Below are 27,967 nucleotides of genomic sequence, written 5' to 3'. Positions count from 1 at the left end.
TACTGTACCTTAAGAGGCATCCATTCTACCTCTTTCAATTCAATTATTTGAACATTTATTTAGCATTTAGTTACTGTTATTTTCACAGATGAGGAAACAGAGGCCCAGAGAAGTGATGTGATTTGACCAGAGTCATGGAGTTAATCGGTGACAGTGTGGACTAGAACCCAGGTCTCCTGACTTGGTTTAGTGTTCTTTACACTTTACAGCGGTGCCCTGAGTGGTGACTGAATGGCGAGGGGGGCTGTGCTGTGGGGTCTCAGCGACTTCCAGGGGACAAGAGGGGCTTGTTCCAGCCTCAGTTTCTCTGCCTGCTCAATTGCAGTGGTTTAACTACAGTGTGCATGTATGTGTGTGGATATGACCCACCTCCTCCTGTTTCACTGAACTAAACAACTCCCTATCCCCCATCCTAATATTTGTTTGGGTTTTTTTGGAGGGGGGTGCGAGCAGCCAATGCTAGAGTTGGGAAATCCCATCCTTGACTGATGGTGACCTGAGACAAGGATGTCTGTGCCTAGACTGGAAGGAAAAAGGACTGGGGCGGGAGCAGGCCCCCTCTAAGTGGACCCATGCTGGATGAGCTCCCTCTATGACTCCTGTGCCCCCAGGACCCCTGCTTCTCAGCCTGGAACAGAGCAGACTGGGGTGCTTTCCCTCAACAGGCTCAGACTTTTATTAAGGGATGGGAGCAGAGTATAGAGAAATAGAGGTTCTTGCTGGTCCTGGGAGGCTGTGAGCCTGGGCCCCTTGTCAGAGGTATCCTTCCCTGGGCCTACACTTGTCTCCCAACCTCCCAGCCTTGGGTCCCCTCCACCCTCTACCCCTGCTCAGCTTACCAGTGCTGTTCTCTTATCATCCCTGGAGGCTGCCCCTGGTGACTGGGATAAGACCAGGAAGTGGATGGGATGGGAATATGTGTCTCCAGGGGCTGCTGTCCCACACTGAGAAGTCTGGACTCTGGTTTCTCTCTCACATTCAGACCTGCCTTCTAAGTCCTATGAGTGGTGCCATCTCTTGCCACTGATGCCTTTCCTGCTCCAGTGCCCACTCAGCTCCCAGGGTCACACTAAGGCCTCCTAACTGCCTCCTCCTATCTGCCTTGCCCACTCATCTTCCCAAAACACGGACTCCAGGTTGTCATTGCCCAGGTTCCACTGACAGTTGAGTTCTTGGGCCCAAAGTTAAACTCTTCAGCCTGGGCTTGAGGCCCCTTCCCATTTCACTGTCTCTCCCCTCCCAGCCCCAGGAGCCTCAGCTGATAGCCATCACCACCCGATATAGATACGACCTCCAAGCCTTGGCTTAGAGCTGTGGTTCTCACAGGGTGGTCCCCAGACCAGCAGTATCGCTCTGACCTGGGAACTACTTAGAAATGTAAACTTTTTGTCTCCACCCCAGACCTACTGAGTCAGAAATTTTTGGGTTGGGGTCCAGCAATCTGTGTTTTAACAAGCTGTCTGGGTGATTCTGATCCCCACTAAAGTTTGAGAACCAGTGGTGAAGATCATCCTCTATGCCTTACTCAATTCCTAGCTTTTTAACCACCAAAACTCCCTACTTCCTGCTCGGAGAGATGGCTCAGGCTCTCCGGAGTCTGCATTGAACTAGACCCGCAGGCAGGCCTATAGGTCACTTGCTACAGGCCTAGTCTGTCTTCCCTGTGTGCACCGTATCCTGAGGACGGGAACTGGTTCTCTGAATGTCCACCCACACAGGGCCCCACTGGGCACCCAATCACTGATTTGAATGACCTTCCTCCCCATGTCTCCCGAGGTCAAACTCTGCCTTCCCAATGGCTGTGTCCCTGCCCTAATGACCGCCTCTTTTCTAGATCTCTCCCCCTGCCCTTCTGCCTCCTCTGAGCCTCTCTGCCCCTCCTCCCTCTGCCATGGGACCCATGAGATTTCGCTCCACTGTCAGGAAGTACTCGTCCCTGGTTCTCCCTCCCCAGCCCCGCTCCAGGCCCTCTGCTCTACATCGCCCTTCACTGCCTTCTTCCCTGCACACGTGGCCTAAGGTCATTCACTCGCTCCTGAGTCTCCAGCCCAGTCTGTCACAGTAGTGGGGCTATGACTGGGCTGGTGCCCTCCTCACCTGTGCCCATCCTTCCAGCTTTCTCTCCTCTGGTTCACCATGGGCTTACTGTGTCCAGTTAGGGAAGCAGGCCATATTCAGGGAGGCCGGCTGAGGAGGCGAGTGGGGGCTGAAATCCAGCCAGTGTTCTGTTCCCCAAGCCATACGCCCTAGTTTGGGGCAGCCTCCATTCTGGAGGAAAGTGTCCCTTTTTAGTTTGCACAAAAGCGCTCCATGGGTTAGCAGCAGCCCTGAGTGCACCACCTGTCGTTAGTCCATTCATCTATTCCTAAAATGTCTCATCTACCACCACCTTCCCATCCAACCCCCCATGAGTCCATCCTCTGTCCATCCATCCACCCGTGAGCAGATGTGAAGGTCAAAAACAGATGGGCTGGTATGCTCACCCAATCCCCACCTCTCCATTCTCCTGACATCACATCTCTTCCTTCCACGTTGGATCCTAGATTTGAGATTCAGAAGGGGCCCCTCTGGCTTTAGCACTTTCCCATGGGCCTTCCTGCCTCCTCCTCCTCCTCTGCCTCCAATATCCAGCTCCCCAGGTACCTGTGTCTGGTCCCCGGTCTGCTGCAGGGGGTCTGGAGGAAACTGGTCACACCTTGGACTCACTCTCTGGGGGTGGCAAGCAGCCATTCTGCTCCTTGTCAGCTCCAGTCCCTCCACCCGCCCCCTCCCCCGCCCCCTCCTCCTCCACCTTCTCGTCTAGCCGGCTAGGGATGGACCAGTAGAGATGGGCATCAAGGCGGGCTGCAGCCTCGGCCAGTTCTCGGGCACTGCATGAGGGGGTGGGCACCTCAAAGGTCTCGTGGAAGCTGGCATAATCCACCTCGTAGAACCCGTCTTCCAGAGTCAGCACTGATGTGAAGCGGTGGCCCCACAGCACCTCATCCACCAGGTAGGAACTTCGAGCCTGGCATGTCATTCCTGGAGAAGCAGGGGCACGGGTCAGGGGAAAGTCCAGCCCCAGGCTTCCCTCTCCTATCTCTCATTCAACAGCCCTATGCCCACCATCCCTCCCTTCATCTCTTCCCCAAGGTCCTCACCTCCCCTTGGCCAAGCCCATTCTTTCCCCTTTCCCAACCTCTGCTCTTGGCCAGCTCCCTCACCTCTTCTCCATTTGTCCCAAACCTTTTAATCACTAGCCCACACTCCCCTCTCCTCTCCATTGGTGATGCCAGGGATTTAGCCTTTGCTACTAAAATCAGAGAAACTTAACCTTGAAACTAACCTTTGGGATCATCTAGTCCAATTTCCCACTCCATATGGGGCTTCCCACCAGAGCATTCCCAACAATGGGCATCTGTGTTCTGCTTGATCACCCCCCAGAATTGAGAGTTCATCACTCCCAAGGAGCGCACTCTCTTGTGTGATGGCTATACTAATTAGGTTCTTCTTTATTCAGAGCTAAAATCTGCAGCCCATGATTTCCATCCATTGGTTTCATTCCCTGCCATATGACACCCCTTTGAGTTTCTGAAAACAGGTATCTCAGGTTCTCTCACATCTCCTCCTCTCCAGGCTGAACATCCCTGGCTCCTTCCAACATTCCCCATTTGACCAGGTTTCCGAAAATTGTACTTTTTGATTGCAAACTAGATTGAACCAAAGAGGATCCCTTAAGTACTCTGAGTGTGATAAATACTGCAACTGTGGTTTGATCCATGCATAAGAAGGGGCTCAATACCTCTCCATTCAGGCCATGGTGCTTTAGTTCATAGGGCCCAAAATTACATTACATAAACGTTTTTTTGGAAGCTGCATCACATTCTACAATATCAAGCCTGTGGCCAACTAAAACCTCCAGTTCTTTTTTCACCAAAGCTCTTCCATGCTGTGCTTACATAAGTGATTTTTAAAAAAAGCCTAAATGTAGAATTTTATATTTATTTCTTTTAAATGTCATCTTTTTGGGTTTTGGCTCATTGCTCCTTGCTTTCTAAAAGCATTTTTGAATTCTGACTCTCTCACCCAAAATATTAACCATCCTTTCCAGCTTTGCATCTCTAGAAAAATCAGACTAGCTCCCACCCCAGTCTTCTCCACCCCATCCTCCCCACCCCTCCTTGTCCTGGGCCTGTGTCCTGTCTTCCCGGTCATTCTCTTCCTACTTCGGGTCCCTCTTCTAGAACAGGGGGAAACAGAAGAATGAACATTAGCTAACCTGAGACTGGCAGCTGACCCTGAAATCTAGCCCTGAGACATCAAGGGAGCACTGGTATTCTTTGTTCCTATGGTGGAGTCTGGAACAGGAAACACCCATGGGGAAGAGGAAGAAAAGACGAAAGGGGCACTGGGAAGAGAGGAGTTGAGAGGAAGAGAGGGAGGGGCTGGGGTACAAAAGGAAAAGAGGGCTATGGGCACCAAAGGAGAGACAGCTGAAGATGTACAGAGGGAAGGGAGAGGGCTGAGTGGAGGAAGAGGGGAAGTGCGGGAGATTGGGGGTACGAGGGAGGAAAGAAGGACCCTGAGGCAGAGGTGGGATGGGTGTAGCAGAGGCTCAGCATGGAGGGGACAGGGAAGGGGTCTGAAGACAACAGCGTGCCAGAGAAGCCAGCAGGGGGCATCAGTGGCAGGACCTGCAGGGCCCCCTAGTGGGTCTTTGGTTCTCCCCCTGAAGTTTCCTTGCCCTTTTTCTACCGCAAGATCTCAAGTCCTAAGGACCCTTTTGCTGCCCCTGTGCTGGTCTTTTCCTACTTTGCCGTGTGGGCCTGAGTTGCAGGTTGACATCACGGGAGGGGTGCCAGTTCCTTCTGAGAAGGGGTTAAAATGCTAAGATCATTTACTTCCCTTGACTGTGGAAGTTGAGAGTCCTTTGATGGAAGGAGAAACTGAGGCAGAAGTGGGCCAAGGTAAAACATCTCCTCAAGGTCCAGCCTGGGAATAACTCAAGTTATGGAAACCATCACTATCAAATTCTAGAGGACTGGACCCCTGAGCAGTGAGGAAAACCCTGAACCTAAGGCCTCCTTCCAAGTCACGACCACTAAACACTGAAGCCAGACTGCCTGCATCCAATCCAGGCACTGCGACTTGACTTTCTAACTTATGGTGGTGGGTAATTTACTTCACCTCTCTTTGGGCAGTTTCCTCTCTTAAAACAACAACAACAACAACAACAAGGACAATAATTGGAGTTCCCTTCAAAGGGTTGTAGCTAGGATGAAATGAACTCAGAGGTGCTTTAGAACTGTGCAGGACACAGAATAAGCCCTGGAGGAATATTAGCTATTATTATTACTCTTCCCTGTTTCAAATGACTACTTCTCAGCCCAGGGCCCCAAGTCAGGGCCATTTTAGAGCATTCTTCTACATTTTCTCTTGGCCCTCTTGCGAATTCCCACTGTCCACCCTCTTCCGCGTCCCCTCTGTCCACCCGCTCCCTCCTCAGGTCCCTGAATCTCATTCCCGCAGCCTCCCCATCCACTCCCCTGCCAGGGCCCCTCTTCCTGTCCCTGCCTTCTCACACACACACTCTAAGTACTGTCCCGCGCCAACTCCGCTCCCCTCCCAGGGCCGGTTCGCACCCGTGGCTTCCACCATGCCCTCGAGGATGACGACGATCTCAAAGTCGTCCCTCTCTAGGGCGCGGCGCGAAGCCTCCCAGAAGGGGCTGGCGGCGTCTATCTCATGGCTGATGACGAGCGGTGAAACGAGGAAAAGGCGGTCGTCGCCGGTGTCGAAGCCCACGCTGAGGTCAGTCTGGTGCAGCGGGATGAACTCGCCCTCGAGCGTCTGGCGCGAGCGGATGAGCTTGGCGCGGATGGAGGCCTCCACGATGTGCGAGGAGCGCAGGTCGCCCACGCGGAACATGAGGCAGAGGCGCCCGTCGCGCAGCGACACCACGGCGTGCGAGGAGAAGACGAGCGTGGCAGCGCGCTTGTTGGGCTGCGAGATCTTGACGAACATGCAGCCCACCATGAAGGCGTTCACCATGGAGCCCAGGATGGCCTGCAGCAGCAGCAGCACGATGCCCTCGGGGCACTGGTCGGTGATGACGCGGTGCCCGTAGCCGATGGTGGTCTCGGTCTCGATGGAGAAGAGGAAGGCGGCCACGAAGCCGTTGAGGTTGTTGACGCACGGCGTCCACGCGGTGTCCTCCAGGTGCTCCAGGTCGCCGCGGCCGTAGGCGATCAGCCACCAGATGGCGCCGAAGAAGAGCCAGGTGAGCGCGTAGGCGAGCACGAAGAAGAGCAGGCTGAGGCGCCACTGCAGGTCCACGAGCGTGGTGAAGAGGTCGGTCAGGTAGCGGTACGTCTCGCGCACGTTGCCCTGCTGCACGTTGCACCGGCCGTCCTTCTCCACGTAGCGCTGGCGGCCGCGGCGGCGCGGGGGCTCGTCCGGCCCGGGCGAGAAGGCGGCGTTCTCCTGCGCCATGGAGGCGGGCGGCCCGGGGGCGTCAGTGCGAGCGCGGCGGGTGCCTGGAGACTGCCGGGGGTCCCGGCTGCCGCGACGCGCGGCCCCTCCCTCGGCGCCTCAGCGGCGGCGGGGGCCCTGCTGGAGCTTAATAAAGGTTTGCCGAATTAATGACTCCGTTACAGAGGAGGCGGCGCGCGACGTCAGGGTCCGGCACCGATTGGCTGGGCGGCCCTGAGCGAGTCACTTGGTTATCCCTGAGACTCAGTTTCCGCATCGGTATTAGGGGAATACTACTCACAGCCCTAGCTGCCCCCTGACCTCAAATAGTTGTGAGGATCAAATGGAATGATGCATGGGATCCGGAGAGTGCTAAACAAGTTCAATTCTTTTTTTTTTTTTTTTTTTTTTAGGTTTACGGGGGTACCAGAGATTTGGGACCCACCACCACTAACGAGATTGTGCAGCACCTCCCGGGCATCCCTGGGCAAAAGGCCCGGGCATGGAGGGAGTTCCCTGAAGTCATTAGACGGTGGGCTCCTTGGAAGCTGGTGTTTCATCTTCCTCTCTTGTGGGTAGAGCCCTCCCTGCCCCAAGGACTCACAGACTCCTTGCCTGGCTATTGACGATGCAGTTTCCGAATCCCTGTCTCCACAATTCAACCTGACTGTCCAGCGGCGCTCTTTTGAGGTTCACCTCGAGACTGACATACACAAAATCTTTCATGCTCTTCCCTCCCTGGACCTCACTCACATCACCCCCTCCCACATCTTCCTCTCTCAACCGAGCTTACAAAGGAGGAAGAAGTGGAAGTTGTGGAAAGTAAGTGAAAAATCTCCTGGGGGCAAGGGTGGGAATACCCACTGGAAATCCTCCGTGCCTGGAAATCCTCAGTGATATACAGCAGTGATCACTGCTGCTGTACTGTCAGCCCCATTTCCCCTGGATTCTTGCCCCACTGGAGAGAGCCAGGGCCTGAGAATGGTGAGAGGATGAGAGGGGGTGAGAGCAACACAGACAGCCAAGGTGAAAGGGGCACAAGCTCACCAGGAGTTAGGCGTGTTGCTGTGAGTATTCTAGTCTCCGTGAGAGATGAAATCAGATCTAGTGAAGCACCCACATTTACTTCTCCACCCTCCTCCAGCTCTTCCTGTCCCCCAGCCTCCTACTTCCCATTTACTATTCCAACACTGGCCCCGCCCCCCCTGCCATATGTCCCAAAGCCCACATTTCAAGTGAAATCCACCTGATTTTGCTTCAAATCCTCCCCGCTGTGAATTTCTGAGCTGCAATCTGCTTTGAGAGGTAGGTCCAGATCCCTTTCCTAGGCAATCAGGGGCCCCTAGGGGGTATGGACTATACAAGGAAAGATCCAGGATAAGGATTTGGACGTTTAACCTTCTGTTTGTCTTCCTCTACCCCCATTCCAAGGACACCTGGACTAGCTTGGTGGTGGTGGTGGGGTGGGGGTTTGGTGATGGAAGGAGTAGACATAAGGATAACAGATGGCCTGGATGTCTGACCAGGTCCTGCTATCTGTGTCATCCCCACTTCCCACACTGCCTGGATATATAACTCCAAACTAGCACCCCAGCACTTAAGTTCTGGAGTGAGGTGCTCTGCAATCAGACCTCGGGGGTGGGGAGGTATGTATTGGGGTACAGGGCAGGAGGAGAGATAAAAAAGAGATGGCTTGGGACTTTGGGGCACCACCCACATTCCTTTTCCATAAAGAGTAAGGGAGTACAGGGTCTAGGAGCCCCATTGCAATGGAAGGTTAGGGTCCTCCCTTCCCCCAACACTGGGCCTCCCTTTTCCTCCCTGCAGCCCAGGATGTCCTCGGGAAGTGATCTCTAAGCACCAACTGTCTCAAAAGCTTCATGTCAGGCAGATAAGTACCCAGGTTCCATCCATCCTAGCTTCAGCCCCAGGTGGATTTCTAGATATTCTCTCAGGGTCTTAGGTCATCTGCTCCCCAGTCTGCATGCTTACACAGATCTCTCTGCCCAGGGGTGGGGGTGGAACCCCAGTATCTGAGCCACCCCCCCCAACTCTCTCTCTCTACATTGCCCCAGGGATCTGGGTGACCCTTATTCTGATTGTGTCCCACCTCCTGTTTTACTGGATGAGTGGCTGCATTTTTCTCAATGGGGAAGGAAAGGTGAAATTGTTACCTGTATCCCAGTATCAAAGATCCAATTTCTGCATCTTCCGTCCAATGATCCCAGTTCCTCCAACCTACACTTCCTCATTTCTTGGGCATGTTGTGATCCCTTTCCAGTAAACCCCAGTACCACATTTTCCTGAGGCTCCCTCCTTCTGCCTGGGGAGAGTACCCGGGAGCAAGGGGGCCTATATTCTGGAAGGGGAGCTGGTTAAAAACTCCCTTCGGAAACCTCCTCCCACACCCCTCGCTTGCTTTGGAAACGGGGCCCCAAACCCCAAGTCCCCAGCAACTGAACTTACAGCACTTGGAGATGAGTGGAGATGGCAGCAGAGACCCCTGGGGGGTGGTGTCCATGCTCCTGACCCTCCTCCCCCCAGCCAGGCTCCCTTGGAGGGTGGGAGCCGCAGGCACCGCTGTTTCTCCTAAATGTAGCAGCAGCTCTGACTAGGACTTGCTATCTGTGTCATCCCAACTTCCCAGGCTCCCCTGCTCCTCTCCTGTTTCCACGGTAACCGGTCTGGAGATCGCTCCAGAGCATCCCCCTCCCCTCCCCAGTCCTGGGTACCACTAGGGGCTGATCTACACGCCACAGCTATTTTTAGCCAAAGTCCCTCCCTCTGGACAACTCAGAGCTCGCCTCCTCATGCTCTTAAGGAAAATAATAATAAGAAAGGAAAGACAAGAGAAGCTGGCACGCAGGCTCCTTCCTAAGAAGATCCTTAGCCTGGGAATACATGGAACCCGATTGGTTTGGAAATAAGGTGTTTGGCTTCCTGGGGATTCCAAGGCCCATCTGGGTGCTGGCAGCTCACAACCTCCAACAGGGGCACTGGGTGCAAGTGTTGCTCCTGGGTGGTGCCCACCACAACAAAATCCATTTTTGGAGAGGCCATCCAAATCCAGAAGGTGGTAGCTAAAGGAAAAGAGACCCACCCGAGGAAGGAAAGCAGGGTCAGGGGTTGTAGTCTTTATCACTGATTTTGTGATGTGCTCTAGGAGTCACTTCACCTCCCTGGGCCCCAGTTGTTTGATCTGCGTGTGGGCATATGCAAATGGTCCATTTCTGCCGCTTTTATAAATCGTACAGATCAAACAAGGCAATAGAAATTGGAGGGCTTTGAAATATATTTTTCTAAGACAGGAGGTCTAGAAATGACCCAAATGTCTAACAGAGAGAAAAACCTAGGTTGGGGCTTATTAATTACTCATTTAACAAACTGTTATGGAGCCCAACCAAGTGCTAGGCAATGTGCTAGGTGAAGGGTGTTGCAGACATGAACAAGACAAGCCCTGCCCATGAGGAGCTCTGGGTCTAGTGAGAGGTGGGGTGGGGGAGAATTATTATTAGCTATCATTAACTATGAACCAGACACATACCTCAGTCAATCTCCACAAGAGTCCTATGAGACAGACATTATTTTTTCCCACTTTTATTTATTTATTTAAAGATTTATTTTTTATTTATTTCTCTCTCCTTCCCCGTCCCGCCCCCCCCCCAATTGTCTGTTTTCTGTGTCCATTTGCTGTGTGTTCTTCTGTGTCCACTTGCATTCTTATCAGTGGCACCCAGAAACTGTGTCTCATTTTGTTGTGTCATCTTGATGCATCAGCTCTCCGAGTGTGCGGTGCCACTCCTGGGCAGGCTACATTTTTTTCACGCTGGGCGGCTCTCCTTACAGGGTGCACTCCTTGCGTGTGGGGCTCCCCTACATGGGGGACACCCCTGCGTGGCACGGCACTCCTGCCCATCAGCACTGCACGTGAGCCCTTTTTCCCAAAGCCAAATACGCTTCCCCCTTTATCCCACTTTTAGATGAGGAAACTAAATCTGAGACAAGTTAAGAGATTTAACAAATGTTCTATAGTTGGGTAGTGGCAGAGATAGGAGTCAAACTCACATCTGTGTCACTCCTCATGCTGTTTTTTCCCCCACAAAGTTATACTGCCTCAGCAATGTAATATCTGTGGTGTGTCAATATAATAGGTATTTGCAAATAGGTATAGGTAAAGCCATTACAATTGCTATGTTCTTATATATGAACGTGTAAATGGACACAGTGTTACATTAAAAAGGCTGACATGGGAAGTGGATTTGGCCCAATGGATAGGGCGTCCACCTACCACATGGGAGGTCCAAGGTTCAAACCCAGGGTCTCCTGACCCATGTCAGGGCCCACATGCAGTGCTGATGCTTGCAAGGAGTGCCATGCCATGCAGGGGTGTCCCCCACATAGGGGAACCCACGTGCAAGGAGTGCCTCCGTAAGGAGAGCCACCGAACGTGAAAAAAGTTCAGCCTGCCCAGGAATGGCGCCGCACACACGGAGAGCTGATGCAGCAAGATGATGCAACAAAACGAGACACAGATTCTGGGTGCCACTGACAACAATACAAGTGGACACAGAAGAACACACAGTGAATGGACACAGAGAGCAGTCAAGTGGGGGGGGTGGCGGGTGGGGAAGGGGAGAGAAATAAAAAAAAAAAAGAAGGAAATCTTTAAAAAAATATTGTGCTAAAAAAAAATGGCTGAACATAAAAATGTTCTTATAAATTGGTCATAACTGCCCAGAAATAGCTGCAGGGACACTGATAAAAATCAGAACAATTTTTGGAAAAATGCAAAGAGTTCAATGTTCCCCTCCTCCCACTCCCGAAAGTAATTAAAGCAGAAAGTGGTATTCCTCTAAAGGAGCTCTTGCCCCACTATGTATGTACGAGGCATAAGAAGAGATGAAGTTAAAGTTGGAAGGAGTAAGTCTGAAAGGAACAGTTGAGGAGAAAAAGGAAGGCACAGCCTGCTACACTAAGAGAAGAGAGAGAGTTTTTAAAGAAAGAGGGTACCCATTAATTGTCATTTTGTACAGTGGGCATTGGACAATGTAACCCTGGTAAACTTTTCATACCACCATCTGCTCAGGGGTCAGAGCTCTTAGTTGAACAGTCATATTATGTTTAAACCATGCAATTCACTCTAGTATTACTCTGAGACAAACTTTGGAAACAAACATACATGGATTCCCCTTTGCACTGATGGGAACATTTGAATGTGTATTTACTATGCAGCATAGATATATTACCTGAAATGGGGAAACGAGTTTGTCGAAATTAAGTGGCTTGCCTATGGTAACATAGCTGGAAAGTATTTGATTTGAGATTTGAATCCATTCTTTTCCAGACTTTCTAAAGTTGCAACAAGGAGATATGAACTCAAGTAGCCAGGAGAGTAGAAACAGACACTGGAGGGTTAGAAGTCCCTGGAACGAACTGGCAAGGTAGGAAAGGTCATACTGAGTAATATAATCTCAATAGTCAATGACATGGGTTCAAACCCCAATCATGTTGGTTCCTAACTGGGTGATGTTGAGCAAGTTACCTAAACACTCTTTTTTTTTTTTTTTTTAGTTATGCCAGTAATTTATTAAAGTAGGGAGGGAAGAGAAATGGGAGAAAATAACAGATCCCAGGTAGAGAGGAAAGGGCTGAAGAGTGATAAAGTGGGCCGATTCACAGGCCACAGTTCCCCATTATAGATTATAAATGCCCAGGTTTTACTTGCATGGCCAACATGGCAGGGGAAAAACGGCGAGGGCAGGGTGCAGAGGGCAGGAACAAGCACACGGACCAGTACCAGGACAGGTACCGGGATAGGGCGAAGGTAAGAGAGTGCAAGAGAACCTAACCACTCTTAACCTCAGTTTCTTCATCTAAAACATGAGAATAACCACATTACCCATCTCTTGGGGTTGTCATGAGGATTACATGAGGAAATGCCTGGCACATGTAAGTACTCAGTAAAGGCAAGCTCCGTCCCACCCCCACCACTCCCGCCAGGGACCTCTGAAAGCCTCACCCAAGATGTGCCTCCTTCTGCTGTTCTGGCACCACTCGGTGAGACCTGCAGGGGGCACTCCTGGTACACTGCCCTCCTCTTCCCCAGCCCTCTTGCCTTGTTTCTTGTTCCAAGTGGAAATATCAAGTTTTCAGCTTGAGATTGACATCAGCAGGGCTGTTAAAGCCCCAGTCAACATCCCCGTCTCCTGGGCCTGGCCTGGCCCTGTCACCCGAGCTTTGGGACTGCTAACCTGCCCTTCTCTGTCCTGCCAAGTGGCTGCTCACATTGGTTTCACTGTGCCAGGAGCTCAGAGAGAAGAAATTAAATGCCTGGGCAAGAACGCATTTGCATAGAGCTGGTCCCATTTCCCAGAGGGTAAATCACAGGACTGGCAGGCTCCTCCAGAAAGGATTCTCAGCCAGCCCCCTGCCTCAGGCCAGACTCTCTGAACCTAGCCTTGATGACAAGGAAGGAGACCACCATTCCCTTGCCTGGTTTTCTGATCTGCCAGGTCCTAGATTTTAACCTGTTATCTAACCTCCTTGTTTATCACTGAGCAGTAGAAAGAAAAGTTTTCCTAGGCACCAGGATACAGAAAAATAGGCAAGATCCTAGCTTTTGGGTATAGTGAGAGAAAGAAAGCTACTTCATAAGGAATCAATAAAAATATGTCAATATGCTGGTGATGATGGAAGATTGGGTTTGGCTGGAGAATGCTGGGGGACAGGATGAACACAGCTGGAGCCACTACTAGTCTTCAAAGAAACCAGGTGCAAAAATGGAAAAAGGATTTTCCTCTGGGCAGATGTATTCCTTGTGCCATGTAGCTTGGAAAGCAGATAGTACCTTCGGAGGGAAAAAACATTCAGTTTGCCTTCCTTCAGCAGACACAACACTGAGCCAGGACACAAGGATTGGCAAGCTGAATGTAGGCTGCATTTTCAGTCCTCAACTTGCCCCCTCATTGGGTGTCTTTGTGCAATACACAAACTGTATGTATGTGCCAGCCTTGGAATAAGCATTAGATGCCCCACTACTAAGGGAATTTGTTTAGCCCTTGTAGATCCTGAACGCCAAAATTTCACTTGGAATCCTGTGGTGAGCCAGGTCGATGTTCCTTTCAGCTAGCTCTTCTGATTTGTTAGGTGTTGCCTATTCTGAGTCTCTGTCTTGCCTCCCAACCTGATGCTTCCCGCATCCCTTTTGTCCACACCTGCTTTTCCCAGCAGAAGCCCCTCATATTGCTGACCATTTGTGGATTCTCCTTTCAAATCAGGTCACTCACTGCTACTCCCCCTTGGTGCTCTAAGGGAGTGCTTGCCCCATTATGCATTAGGCAAAAGAAAAGATGAGGTCAAAGTTGGAAGAAGTTAGTCTGACAGAAGCAGTTGAGGAGAATAAGGAAGATACAGCTTACTACACTAAGAGAAAAGAGAGAGTTTTCAAAGAAAGACGGTACCCCTTAATTGACATTTTGTACAGTGGGCATTGGACAATGTAACCCTGGTGAATTTTCCATACCAACATCTGCTCATGGGTCAGAGCTCTTAGTTGACAAGTCAGGTTATTTTTAAACTATGCAATTCACTCTAGTATTACTCCTGAGTCAAGCTTTGGAATCAAACATACATGGATTCAAATCTCATATCTAATACATTCTAGCAATGTTACCGTAAGTAAGCTACCTAAACTTCTCCAAACTCATTTTCCTATCTCAGATAATATATCTATCTTGCATAGTGAACACTCACAAATATTAATTTTCTATGCACTTTGTCACTGATTACCTGTTGGGTTCCTATTGACTATTCTAGGACTTCTTTTTTGTAAAAAAAAAAATTGATGTTAAGTGGCATTTTATATGTACAAAAGTATACATGATAAATATATGTATATATAATATACAATTTAAAAACAAAAACTCATTTTAAGTTACTCTTTTAAAATAAGAATGTTACAGTGCTGTTGAAGTTATCTGTATACTTTCCCATAATCCCACACCCCTGCTGTTCTAGAACTTCTAAATTCTTTTTTTTTTAAAGATTTATTTTATTTTATTTATTTCTCTCCCTCCCCCACCTCAGTTGTCTGTTCTCTGTGTCCATTTTGCTGCGTGTTGTTCTTTTTGTCTGCTTCTGTCATTGTCAGCGGCACCAGGAATCTGTGTTTCTTTTTGTTGTGTCATCTTGCTGGGCCAAGTCTGCTTCCCATCTAAATTCTAATGGCCTAGTCCTTCCCCCATGCTGATTTTTGGTAGATGAACTCTTCTGCTCTACAGAAGAGGTGAAGATCATTTGGAAGGAACTTCTCTGAGACTTTCTCCTTCATCTCAGGGTTTCTCTTTCTGCTCCTACTCTTTGATTCTTTCTTACATCCCCTCTCAAAGGAGTATCTTAAGTGTCAAGCTAAGGAGTTTGGACTGGTACACAAGCAAGAATCACCTGTTTGGGGTTGTGATACAAAGGCACAGCAACTAAACATTATGAAAGCAGGTTGGGAAGTGGATTTGGTCCAACAGATAGGGCATCTGCCTACCACATGGGAAGTCCAGGATTCAAATCCAGGGCCTCCTGACCCATGTGATGAGCTGGCCCACGTGCAGTGCTGATGCGCACAAGGAGTGCTGTGCCACACAGGGGTGTCCCCCACATAGGGGAGCCCCATGTGCAAGGAGTACGCCCTGTAAGGAGAGCCACCCAGTGCAAAAAAAGTGCAGCCTGCCCAGGAATGGCGCCGCACTCACGGAGAGCTCACACAGAAAGATGACACAACAAAAACAAAAAAGACATAGATTCTGTGCCGCTGACACAAGCAAACACAGAAGAACACAGAAAAAATGGACACAGAGAGCAGACAACTGGGTGTGGGGGGGAGAGAAATAAAAAATAAATCTTTAAAAAAAAAGAAAGAAAGAAAGCAGGTTTCCTCTTCTTTGAGACTGGAGAGAAGAGTGAAGAGTAGGTGCAAGGTCCTGGGCTGGGATAGTGGCCATGGGAATGAAAAAGGACATCTGAGAGAGCTGTAAGAAAGGGGGACTGGACATAATTTGGTGGCTTAATTGACATGACAAGGAAGCCTTTAGAGGAAGGGAATAGGGGAAGGGTAACTTAGTTTTTTAATCTGAGTGACCAGGAGATACACAGAAATAAAGAAATCACAACTGCCCAGCCTTGGAGAGGAAGATGATGAGTTCATATTGAGGCCTATCAAGTGAATGGAAATCCCCTGTAAGCAACTGGTAATGTGCAGGTGGAGCTGCAAAGGAAGTCTAAGGCCGAAAATAGAGATTTTAGCATTACTCATTTAGAGCTGATAGTTGAAGCTAGGAAAGTGACAACATTTGGATGGGCAAGACACACACAGAAAGAGAACATAAGACTGAACCTTGGTATTGGAGGAAGAAGCCACTATTGGTTTGGATGTGTAGGGTCAGTGGAAGGAGATGATGCTGGAATGGCATCCAGTCCAGATCATGATGGGCGTTCTATTCCCTGGTAAATAATTTCAACTTTACTTATAGACAATGGGTGGCCTCTGAAGTCTTTTAAACTGGGAAGTAGCAGTCAGATTTGTGTTTCAGAGAGATGGTATATACTGCTGTTTCATTTATTTTTAAATGAAGGAATGCATGATCTGAAGGATTATTAAAGTGGAGAAAGATTGAAGGTAGGAAGATCAGTTAGAGCTGCTGCAGCAATCCTGGTGAGAACTGATAGCATCCTGGATCATAGCGATGGCAATGGGATAGAGAGGAAGTATTTAGGTTTTTTTAGAAAGTTGATAATTGCTTAGAGAAGGGAGAAGAGATGATGAAGAACTAAGACTCTAGGATGGATGCCATGTTTCTTGTTGGCAAGGTAGAGTGAGGGAGAGAATAAATGAAGAGGACCATTTTTGTGAGCCATGTGACATGTCCACTTGGAAGAAGATATTGAGTGTGAAAATGGACATTCTTCTAGGCTGGAGATATCAGCACATGGGTGGATGCTGAAGCCAAATGCTTGGATAATATTTTTGGCAAAAGAGTAAGGGCACAGTAAAACACCTGTTTAATAATTGCATAAGTCATTAATGTTCCTTTGTTTTCTCTTCTGTGGTCCTTCATGTCTATTTTGGAGTTTCCTCAGAGCCTCCAAATCCTTCTCAAGCTTTTGACCCAGAGTGTCAAGGCTGTGGCCCCCTTAGGGATCTCTTAGATTCCCTCCTTCCATACCATAAAGCTCTTATACCAGCCTTGCAAGTGGCCTCAGACCATGTTACCACAGCCCCCCACCCCCCATTGCCTTAGGGACAAAGGGATACTGGGCATTTGAAGAAGAAAATCTGGAAGAAAACCTCTATGTACATTGTTCTGAGATTCTCTTGTATTTCTCTCCTTCCTGAGAATAGTTCTCAAAATAGTAACTTATATGTGCTCACATTTTTTCTTACTGTTTAACAGTAATCCCTAGAACTCTGGTTCCTACCCTGATCACTCTTCTGAAACTGCTCTCAGTTGTCACTAGTGACTTTCTCATCACCACATCCAATGCTTCCTCTCTCTCTACACCTTTTGGCACTGTTAGAACCTCCTCCTCAACAAATTTGCATTCCTTGGCTCGTATGACATTCCACTCTCTTTGTCTTCCTCCTGCTTTTCTGTTGGCTTCTACATGATTTTGGGGGGATTCCATTCCTCCCCCATCCTCTAAATGTGGCATCCTTCACTCTCCATTGAGCTCTTTTTTTTCTGTACACAATCATCATTGGCTGCACCCCTACTCTCATGGCTTCAGCTCACCTTATCCTGGCAGCATCTACCTTGTCCCTCTTGTCCTGACCTCTCTTCACACCATCCAGCCTTTATCCCCAGCTCTGAAGTCATCATCTCTTCTCCCACCTCATCTGGCTGGCTCCTCGTCCCACTTCCAAATGCCCACCAATGGCCTCACAGTTCTCCTCTTCACCAGACTTGAGACTTCAGTGTGATCTCTGAAGGCTCCCTCTTTTGCTCATCATGTCAAGTTGCTCCCAAACTTTTTGTTTTCTTTTAGTCTTTCCATATTCTCTGTAATCTACTTTCTCTATTTCAGTTTTCACTGATTTGGGCTCTCATCTCTTCATGCCTACAATACTGCAACTATTTTCTATCTAGTCTACTTAATTACTGTTTCTCCTTGATTCAAACTATCTCGTTCACCTCCAGATTAATCTTCCTAAAATTCTGCTGTAGTTTTGTTTCCTCCTGCTCAAGAAACTTCAATTCTCTCCAGTGCCTACAGAAACTCAAGGCTGACCATGAACTGGCACAGTTTATATTCACTCCACCTCTTCCCTCCAGCATAAAAAACATGCAGGTGGTGCCTAAGCTTCAGCCCAGACCCCTCCCCTGTGTGCCCCACTCCCCCAATCAGGGTTATTTGAAATGTACATTTATCATCTTATGGCTTTTAGAGGTTAAAGTAAGCTAAAATTTCAGGAGTCTTTCATTTTTTTTCTGGATTTATACCTACTCAATATTGTAATACTGCCTATTGATCATTATTTATACATCTATGATGAATGAAAGAGAGGAATTAATTATTTCTTTTAATGCCAAGGGCAGGAGGTTGTGGATTAAAAAACTCTCAAAACATGGATTAAAAAACTTTCGTATATCAAAGGGTATTATCAAGAAAATGAAAATACAACCTACAGAATGGAAAAAAATATTCAGAAGTCATATATCTGATAAGGGTTTGATATCCAGAGTATACAAAGAACTCCTACAACTCAAAAACAGAAAGACAAATAACCCAATTTAAAAATAGGCAAAATACTTGAATAGACATTTCTCAAAGAAGATATGTGCTTTGCCAATAAGCACGTGAAAAGATGCTTAACCTAATTAGCCCTTAGGGAAATACAAATCAAAACCACAATGAGGTAATACTTCACACCCACTAGAGTGGCTATTATTTTAAAAAGAGAAAATAGCAAGTATTGGTGAGGATGCAGAGAAATGAGAGCCCTCATGCATTGTTGGTGGAAATGTAAAATGGTTAAGTTGCTGTGGAAAACACATTGGCAGTACCTCAAAACGCTAAACATAGAATTATCATATCATCTTGCCTAAAAGAATATACCCCCAAAGAATTGAAAGTAGGGATTCAAACAGATATCTGTACACCAGTGTTCATAGAAGCATTATTCACAATAGCTACAAGATAGAAGCATCCCAAGTGTCCCTCAACAAATCAATGGACAAACTGTGGCATATGCATTCAATGGAACATATTCTGCCATAGAAAAGAATGAAGTTCTGATACATGCTGCAACATGGATGAACCTTGAGGACATCATCTTGGGTGAAATAAGCCAGACACAAAAAGACAGCTATTGTATGACTTCACGTATATGAAATAACTAGAAAATGCAAATTAACAGAGACAGAGTACAGGTTACCAGGAGATGGGTGGTGGCAGGATGGGAAGGGGAGAATGGGGAGTTAATACTTAATGGAACACCCAGTTTCTGTTTAGGGTGATGGAAACGTTTTGATAATGAATGGTGGTGGTGATAGCACAATATTGTGAATATAACTAATGCCACTGAATTGTGTTCTTGAAAGTGATTAAAATGGGAAATTCAATGTTGTATATATGTTACCATAATAAATAAATTAAAAAAAACACTAAAATATGGATTCAGATAATGAAAGAAATCTGTGATGATATAAAGGTTGAGAACCCCACTCTGCACTCCAGTCCAATTTAAGTTTGCTGCTGTGCCCCAAGATTTGTATTTTCACGACCCCCATGACTCTTTGCTTATGCAGTTCCCTCTTCCTTAAACGCCCTCGCACCTCTTCCCAGTCCCTGAATCCTCAGCATCCTTTTGAGTCCTTATCAGATGTCACCTCTTTCCATCTGCCAGGCCCTCACCCACCCTCGTAGAGTGATCTTTTCCTTTCTGCAGCCTCCGATACCTCCCGCCCTTGGGCGGCGTGTCCCGGTCCTTTCTCTGGTTGCAGACGAAGCGATCCGCGCTATTCGCACCCAGCACAGCACCGAGTCTTTTAGGAAACCGTGGACCATGTTTAGGAAACCGTGGCAAATGTGCTGAATGGCATAGGAAGCCCCAGAGCCCAGTTCTAATCCACCGCACTCTCCTAGGCGTTGCCTTGGACGCTGCCTGCGGGGTGGGTGGGCGGGTCCGGAATTGGTGTTCGCCTCATTAACTCAGCCCCAGCCCCGGTTCCGTGTCTGGGACACTACTGTCTCCCTTTTCTTCCCCTGTTATTTTGCCAGTTCTGCTTCTATCGCTTCGCATATCGTCTCTTCATCTCTCTTTCTTCCAGTGCCTGTCTGGGTGTCTGTCTGCAGGTGTTTGCTCTCCGTCCGGCGTTGGCATCTGTCTGGGTCTCCGCTTCCTCGCCCCCCCCCCAGACTCCGCCCCCTGGCCAAGCTCCTCCAATCCGGCTGCTCAGGCCTGGCGCTCCACTCTCCCATTGGCCTGTCCGTGGCCCCCCGCCCCGCCCGCTCGCCCCTCCTCCCGGCCCCTCCATTCACTCAAAGTTTGGCTCCGGCGCTGCGGAGGGAGGGGGCGGCCCGGCCCGGCCCAGCTCTGCCCCCAGTCGGCCCGACCCCGGCCCCGGCCCCCGAACCAGCCCTTATCTGATCCCAGCTCCGGGTTTAAGAGTCCCAGCCCTGTCCGTCGCACAGCTCCGTTCCTCACTCCTGCCCGCCCCGTCCGTCCGTCCGCCTTTCCGTTTCGCAGCCCCGCGGCCCATCCGAGGGGCCACTCCACCCCGGACCCAAGGTAAGACCCTGGCTCTGAGGAAGGAGTGCTGCCACCCCGGCCGGGGTCCCGTCCACCTCTCCAGAGACATCGGAGCACCCACCCCTTCGGTGCCTACCCTGGCTGGCCACAGCGGTAGGGTGCCGTTCCCCGCCCTCCCACTTTGGGTGGTCCTAAACGGACCCTCCTGGGAAGTGCTCCCGGCAGAGGGAACTTAACCCAGGGTGGTCACCTCAGCCCTTTGGGCTAAGCAAAGGGCTTTCCTGATGCCCCTTCCCACTGAGTAGACCTGCACCTCCAACTAATACAGTGACCACCACACATAACCACGCACCCCCACCCCACTCCCCGCCTCACACAGGCATCCCAGACAGCACCCCCTCCTCCCAGGATCACCACTCCCATATCCAGCCCTTTCCCCAATCCCCATTCAGTGACACTCGCATAGTGGCACCCTCAGATCACCAGTTCACACACCAGGAGAGAAACACACTCACAGTTTAGATTAAGGAGGCACAGTAGCTGGTGTGCTACCTTTCCTTCCATTCCAGCCTGGCTCCCACTTCAAGACCCTCCCCTTTACTCACAGCCGCCCCCCAGGTGTTCTACACTGAGAGCTCCAGGAAGAGAGGAGCAGGATAGATTGGGCTCTATAACACTCACCCCTAAGACGGATATTTACCCTTCCCCTTCCATCCCTCTTCCCCAAACAGTAACTAGCCTGGGCACCTGTTAGGAAAGAGATGAAGGCTGGAACTCCCTGATTTGGGGGAAGATAGAAGGACAGACTTGGAAAAAGTGGGAGTGGGGCCTCTGGTATCTTGTGATTTCAGTTCAGGAAATGAAATGCTCCAGGCATAGTGAGGCAGGGGTGAAGGAGGGGTGGTGTTGTTACAAATTTGGACCCAAATGTGACCAGGGCTCAGAGCCTGTTTACGCTGCTTATCAATACAAATTCTGGCTAAAGATAGTAGGCCCGTTTGCCCTTGCTGCAGTGTTTGAATTTTTTTCCCCCCACTGGGACAGCTCTAGGTAGTTCTGGGAGAGATATGATGGCAGGAGATTTGCTGCCCTCCTTTGAGGGGTGCCCCTGGGTGGGGGTGCTGAGGAGGGCCTGCAGTGACCCTTAGCCACCTCTGTTGTCAAGAACTCACCCAAGGAAGGGCCAGCAACCACCACTGAGTTTCTTTTAGTTTCATTCTGAAACCCTCTCCTTAATCTCCAAAAATTTTTTGAATACGTGTTCCTGGTATGGTGGTGGGCACCATCCTGTGCCAAAGTGTAAGCCTTGTTAATTCCTCAGGATGTAGGTTGTAGAGCGGGGGACCAAGTCCACAAGGAACCAGGTGTCCTGGCTCACAGCTGGTTCTTCAGGGAGGAAGAAAGGGGAAGGAGAGGGAGAGAAGGCGCCATGCCAGGGCGAGGGGCCAGGCCTGGTCTGCAGAGGCAATAGGCATGGCCGGCAGTGCCAACTCCTTTTTCCCCACCCCCCAGTCCTTTGGTAGTGGTGGTGAGGGAGGGAGGGGGTGTTGGGGGGTGATCTGGGCCAGTCCGGCCTCCTAAAGCCCTTGCCAACCTGGGTCCTGAAAGGAGCTGCTGTTTTCTGAGCCATTCCCCCCACCCCCCCCACCCCAGAGTCCGAGCGGCCAACTTGTCTCAGCGGATATCAAATGGCAATGACTCCACTGACTGGGGTGTGTGTGTGGGGGTTATGGTCCCATTCCTTCTGTGGCTCTAGTGCAGATTCCTACTGCTGCCCCTACCCTGGGGGAAAAAACCTGTCTCCCCAAATCTGCCCCATGTCCAATCTATGGTGGCATATGTTTGTGTGGGAGATTAGTTGTCTGTCCTCTAGCATCCCCTATCTCCACCACTGTGCATAAGCTCATCTACAGCTCTAGCTTTGTTTAGGGTATTTTCTTGAGCTAGAAGGGAAGGGACTGGCAGAAGACCCAGAGCTCAGAGAGTCTGGGACACTTGGATCGGGGTGGGCTCAGATAAAATCCTCTCAGGTCATCCTGGGATTGGTGGGGTAAGGGGCTTAGGGCTCTGGGAGAGGGAGAGGGAGAGGGAGTCATGAAGAAAGACCCACTTCCTCAAAGGAGACTCCTGGTCCTCCTAGCAAAATGCTTGGTTTCTATAGACAAGATGGAAAGACAGGCTGAGCCACTAGGCATTGGATCATGGAACCTTCCCACATTGGCAGGAAGGGGAAGAGATGTTGGGCACTGGAGCCCCTCAACCTTCCTGCCAAAGGTTATTTAGGACAGAAGGAAAAACCTCCCTTCCCCTCCCTTTCCTGGCCTAGATTCTTCTCTTGCCTGACTGGTCAGTGCTACTGTCCAGGCTGGGGCCAAGCTGTGCAGGGTAGTGGTGAGGCCCTGGAAGGGGGCAGAGAGAAGGAATAATCCCAGGCACATTGTTGAGATGAAACTGCAGAAGGAGTAGAGAGAGTAGAGAATTTTGGAATTCAAGTGTTTTAGCACCCAATGAAGAGTGGTTGGCTGAGCAGTTCCTGGGCATGAGGGCCTGTCTCTCTGGGAGGCTGTGTCCAATGCTTCCCCTCCTTGGCCTGAGTTTCATGTACATGTTACTGCCATTCTTCATGGGGAGAGTGTATCTGGTTGGTGCCTCTCTTCTCCTCCTCCCATCAAAACGTTAAAAGGGCAAAGGGAAAGGAATTGTGGGAAAAGCCCTCCCGTGGGTGTGTGCCAGCTTGGAGCCTGGATTTGAGGTGGTGGGGAGAACGGAGGAGTTGGCTCTGGAATGTGGGAGAGATGTAAGAACTGAACTGCATGGCCTGGAAAATGAGGTTGGAGAATCAGGGGCTTGAGAGGACTGAATTAAGATTTCAGGCCATTAAAAAGGTATAACATAGAAAGGGTGTATGGCCATTCCACAACTCTTCTAAGAGCAGAATACCTGGGGAAAGGGTTGAGGCTAAAGCTGGAAGGACCTAGGTTAGATTTCAGGAGCACAAACCATACAAGAAAGAACATCTGAAATGGAGATTGGGAAAGAAAGGGAGACTACCTACTGAAGAAAAAAACACCACCACATCATTAGCATTAGGGTTCTGAGAGGAGCTGGGAAGGTCTGAGGTTGAGGGATGATTGTGGCTGCTGTCAGGAAGCCTCTCACCGAGAGACAGGGCAACTCCACCTTGCTGTCCCAGAGCTCCTTTCTGCTCTGGGCTTTAGGTGCATTACCTGAGAAGCAGCAGGCATTGGGGTTAAGAGCACAGCTTTGGAGCCAGACTGCCTGAGCTTAAATCCTGGATTTACCTCTTGGTAGCTATACAAGTTTCTTCATCCTTCCAATGGGCTTAGAATAGTTGGGAGAGTCTACAGCCATACCACCCTGAACGTGCCCAATCTCATCTGATCTCAGGAGCTAAGCAGGGTCAGGACTGGTTAGTCCTTGGAAGGAAGAATAGTTGTAAGGGGCTCCCTATGATGCTTAACAGTAAAAAATGCAGTTTAGTTGTTTGTTGTGAGCCTTCTCTCGCCTCTCTGTTTCCAATGTCTTCCTTCTTGGCCCCTGGACTTCGACCCACCCTCTCACTATTGTCTCTGAGATTCTGTCCTAGGGGCTCTGCAATTCTCTCTCTTTATTTCTTGTGCAAAGCACCCTTCGAAAATTGGGAAGGAGGAATTATCAAGATGTTTAAGATGAGGTTCCTGTCTTCATTCCTACAGGCCGGCCACTGCCTGAGGTTGGGTCTCTACACCCATAACCCCTTTTCTGTGGGTTGAACTTCCCCCAAATACTCTTTCCTCATTCCCAGCAACTTCCTTCTTCAGCTAAAGATACCAGCTTCTCTCTACCCCCTTACCTCACCCCTGTCTCGCCATGGCCTTGCCTGTCTCTCTTCCTCTCCTCATCCTGCCTGTCCCTCTCCCTGTCCAGGTCTCACCCCCCACTGCCCCCAGATTCTCTCAGGTTTATGTGACCTCCTCCTCCTCTGTGCCCCACCCCCATCAGCCATCCCTTCCATTGACCCATTGATCTGGCACCCACGACAGCCTCCTTAATGCCTCCTTGACACCAGTCTCGCACCTTGATTGTCTATGTTCCCATCGTGGGATTACCATGGGAACTGTCATTTATCTTCTCCCTTCCCTACCCAGACACCCCTGTTGGCATTAGATAAAAACGTTCCAATGACAATCTTCAAGATACTTTATGTCTTTTCCCCCAATCCCCTCTGGCTCCCCCATCTTCTGGGATTGCACTTTTCAAACCCTGTTCCAGGGAAGCATATCTGACAGCAACCTCTGAACCACATTCCTCCTCCCTAAGATTACAAGCAGCAGAACTCAGAGCCCCCAAGTTACAGTCTACTAAGCACTGTTGGACCAAAGACGCAAAAACGTGGTGTGGGTGTCCAGGACTTTGATGCCCCATCCCACAGAGCCCCTTTCTCCTTGCCAGGGAGATGTGGCTCCAGTCAGTGCTGGGCTTGTCTGCAGGCGCCTGGGGTGGAAAAAGGGAAAGGTCTGAGCCTGGTCTGGGGAAGCCCCATTGTCTCAACACCCCTTTACAGCTGGGAGATGTGTGGGGACACCTCCCAGTGGGATGGTAGGGACCTGCTATAGGCCTGGCCTCTTATAATTACATTCTCCCTGGGACTGACTCCCTCAATTCTACCCCTCATCCCAGCCCAATCATCCAGCCCCAGCCACACACCCTTTCCCCATGTCAAAACCTCCCTCGTTGATCCCATGATAACAAAGGTTTGGGTTACTGGCCAGAGGAAATGGTAGTGGCTCTCAAACTTAAAAAAAAAAAAAATCTCAGAACCCCTTTACACTCTTAAATTATTGAAGACTCCAAAGAGTCTTTGTTAATGTTGGTTATATCTACTGATATCAACTGTGTTAGAAATGAAAACTGAGATTTAAAAATATTTATTAATTCTTTTGAAAAGAACAGTAATAAACCTATTGCATGTAACATACATAAAATACTTTTATGAAAAATAACTATTTTGGAAAATAAAAACATTTAGTAAGAAGAGTGGCATTGTCTTACATTTTTGCAAATCTCTTTCATGTCTGGCTTACTAGAAGACAGTTGGTTTCTCATATCTGCTTCTGCATTCAATGTGTTGGAATATCATATGTCACAAAGCCTCTGAAAACTCCCTTGAACACTCATGAGAGAATTAAAGTAGAAAAGGGAATAATATACTAATATTATTATGAAATTATAAAAATAGGTTTGACCTCCTCAAGCCTCTGACCAGGTTTCAGGGACCCCCAGAGCCCCTGGACCACACTTTGAAAGCTGCTAGTCTAGAGGAACCTCAGAAGGCAGTTTCAAAAAACCCCTGCCAATTTCTGATCCATGGTCTCCTGCTGCTTCCCTAATCTTTTTTAAAAAATAATTTTATTGACACATAGTTCACAAACTTTATAATTCACACATTTATGTGTACAATTCAATTTTTTTTAGTATTTTTTGCTCCTTACCTGCTCATTTTTCTTTAGGAGGCACCAGGAAACACACCTGGGACCTCCCATGTGGGAGGTGGCCACTCAACTGCTTGAGCCACATCTGCTCCCTCTCTTGATCTTTTGAATGGAGGCAGTAAAGGAAGTGGTTAAACATGTGGGCTCTGTAGAGCAACCGCCTGAGCCTGAATCTTAGTTCTAATAGTCACTAGCTGTATGATCTTGGGCAAATTATTAACATAACTGTGCCTCAGTTTCACTGCCATTTGTAAAATAGGGCTTTAAAAGAGTGACTACTTTCTAAAGTTGTTGGACTTAGCAAAGTGCTCAATAATGGGAGCTTGTATTAAATTCCAGGTCCTTGCCCCTGAATTCACTGCCCATTGGTGCAGAAGACAGGGAGCAGTAGAGATGATCCTTCCTATGTTACAGAAAGGGCTTCTCAGCCCAGAGAGGGAAAGTGACTCGTACAAGGTCCCAGGGAAAGTTAACAGGGTTGTCCAGCCCTGAACACAGGAGTTCTAACTCATAGAACTCATAGTCCTACATTCTCCCCACAGACTCTTGGGTGGTGGTGGGAGGGGTGGGGCCAGGACAAGCCAAGGTTCAGAGAGAGGGAGGAAACAGGCCTTACCTTTCCCACAGCGATCCGCTATGAGGAATCCAGACCCTTAGCAGTGCAGCAGGAAACCCTGAGGGTAGATAGTAGGGAGGACTTCCTGATATCAACAGCCACTGAAAAGGAGAAAGAAATCCACAAGATATTCCTAAACTCAGACTTTTCTGTCTTGCCTTGTGGGTGCAGTTCTGTAAGGCTACCCCCTATGGAGGTGGCTGATACTGTCATCTCTCCTGGGGATTACTGGCCCAGGGCAGAGAAAACCTGTGATTGGGTGACACTGTTTCAAATGTGGTGCCTCTTCCCTCTTCACTGCCTGCAGCCCCTTCCCAGATTATTGCCCTCCTCTCAGCTCTCCCATCACTCAAGGCCCGGGACCCCTCTTCCCCTACTCCCTCTCCCAAGCCTGCCCTTAGTGCTGTGGTGCCAGGGGGCAGAACATGGCACCTTGAGAAAGGCAGCTGGTGGTGCTGAGGGAATTTGTGGGGATAGGGGAGGGTGCTGGGGTTCCTTGGGCAGAAGAAGAGATGCCCCTCCTCACAGAGTGTTTGCTGTGGGGTGAGGGAAAGGGATGAGGCAGATGGGGAAGAGCTCATCCTGCCTCTTGGCCCTTTAGGTCAGACACCCCTGGGTCCCACCTTCCACAGAGCAGGCACAACCCCTGGAAGAGTCCACAGGGGTGGGGACCTTTGTCCCTACTCTCTACACCCTTCTTTCTCTGCAGTCACTTCCTCAGCCTCCAAAACCACGGCTGGAGGAGGACCAGAGGGTGGGACCTTAAGAAAGCAGAAGCCCCAAACCCCCTAATCCCCAGTACCTACCCGTTCTGCATCCTGGAGGTTCAGACCCCACCCGCACCCTGCAAGACTGAGAATTCTAAGACGCAGCCTCCACCCCAGTCCTTGCTCCCGGCTTAGGTTTGGGATTTTGCTGTCTGTTCTGTTTTTCCTCTCCCACCCACACAAACCCCTTGAATCAATGGTAAATTTGAGGCAAAAAGTGGGCTCAGACTGTGTACCTGCTTCTTCCTGGATCCCAGTCTGGAACCAACGGGCCTGGCCTCCCACAGCCCCACCTCTCTGTAGCCCCTATGTTTTTTCCCATTTGGAAAGTCCTTTCTGGCCAGTGACAGATTTGGGGACCCTTGTCTAGTCTCCCTCCGCCCTCTCCTGGGCAGTGCCCCCAGGGGCGCTCCGGAGCTAAGATGTCCCCAATTTCAGCCCTGTTCCACCCCCTACCTCTCCTGCCTGCCGCCTGCCACAGGCAGCCCCCCACTGCCCGCCCCTGGGCTGTGGGACAGGGAGAGGGCCGAGGGGCTGGCTCTGCATACTAATGTCCTGCCCATTGTCAAAGCTCCTTTGTGCCAGAGAGCTCCATTGAGGCGGCTCTGGGGCGGGCACAATGGGGGCTCTGTCCCCGAGTTCCCCCAAACAGTCACCTGCTTTCAGAGCCTCTCCGCACCACCACCCCCACCCACCCCAGTGTCCAGAGGGCCCAGAGAGTGTGGGGGAGTGGGCTCAAGGCCAGGGGGGGATGGGCAAGAGGCAATCCCCCCATTCCCTGTGCAGGCTGGGGAGATGGGCAGGGGACAGGCCAGGCTGCGGAGGGGCATGCAGAAGGGAGAGGCCCCAGGCTTACAGGGGGCGGGTCAATCTGAGGATGGAGTTGGAATGCAGGTTCTGT

The 27,967-nt window shown here is 49.8% G+C and overlaps 2 protein-coding genes across 4 annotated transcripts in view; one reads left to right on the top strand and one right to left on the bottom strand.

The window, feature by feature from the left end:
• Nucleotides 1-32: 32 nt before the first annotated feature.
• KCNJ9 (potassium inwardly rectifying channel subfamily J member 9) lies at nucleotides 33-27,594 on the bottom strand. Of its 3 annotated transcripts, XM_004448436.4 has the most exons (5): nucleotides 27,303-27,594; nucleotides 26,300-26,400; nucleotides 8,625-9,530; nucleotides 5,622-6,597; nucleotides 33-3,021 (listed from the first exon to the last, which is right to left on the bottom strand). In XM_004448436.4, the coding sequence occupies exons 4-5, from the start codon at nucleotides 6,469-6,471 to the stop codon at nucleotides 2,690-2,692; spliced, it is 1,182 nt and encodes a 393-aa protein (XP_004448493.1). In that variant the 5' UTR covers nucleotides 6,472-6,597; nucleotides 8,625-9,530; nucleotides 26,300-26,400; nucleotides 27,303-27,594; the 3' UTR covers nucleotides 33-2,689. The 3 variants fall into 3 exon arrangements, with proteins under 3 accessions (XP_004448493.1, XP_058165927.1, XP_071063601.1); XM_058309944.1 differs by lacking the exon at nucleotides 8,625-9,530 and having other exon boundaries at nucleotides 27,303-27,557; XM_071207500.1 differs by lacking the exons at nucleotides 26,300-26,400; nucleotides 27,303-27,594 and having other exon boundaries at nucleotides 8,917-9,104.
• Nucleotides 19,975-27,967, top strand: part of KCNJ10 (potassium inwardly rectifying channel subfamily J member 10) — a 34,781-nt gene continuing 26,788 nt past the window's right edge. The window contains exon 1 of the mRNA XM_004448438.3: nucleotides 19,975-20,230. The gene's annotated coding sequence lies outside the window, so the exon portion shown is untranslated. The remainder of the gene's footprint in view (nucleotides 20,231-27,967) is intronic.

The sequence above is a fragment of the Dasypus novemcinctus genome, chromosome 13, assembly GCF_030445035.2.
Source record: "Dasypus novemcinctus isolate mDasNov1 chromosome 13, mDasNov1.1.hap2, whole genome shotgun sequence".
Classification (NCBI taxonomy): Eukaryota; Metazoa; Chordata; class Mammalia; order Cingulata; family Dasypodidae; genus Dasypus; species Dasypus novemcinctus.
This window is presented reverse-complemented; position numbering and strand designations above follow the sequence as displayed.

Bases quoted from the DNA above. Each gene is read 5' to 3' on its own strand.
- KCNJ9 (XM_004448436.4), bottom strand. From the start codon at position 6,471: ATGGCGCAGGAGAACGCCGCCTTCTCGCCCGGGCCGGACGAGCCCCCG. The intron at 3,022-5,621 runs GTGCGAACCGGC...CTGCTTCTCCAG, and splicing joins GGGCATGGTGGAAGCCACGG to GAATGACATGCCAGGCTCGA.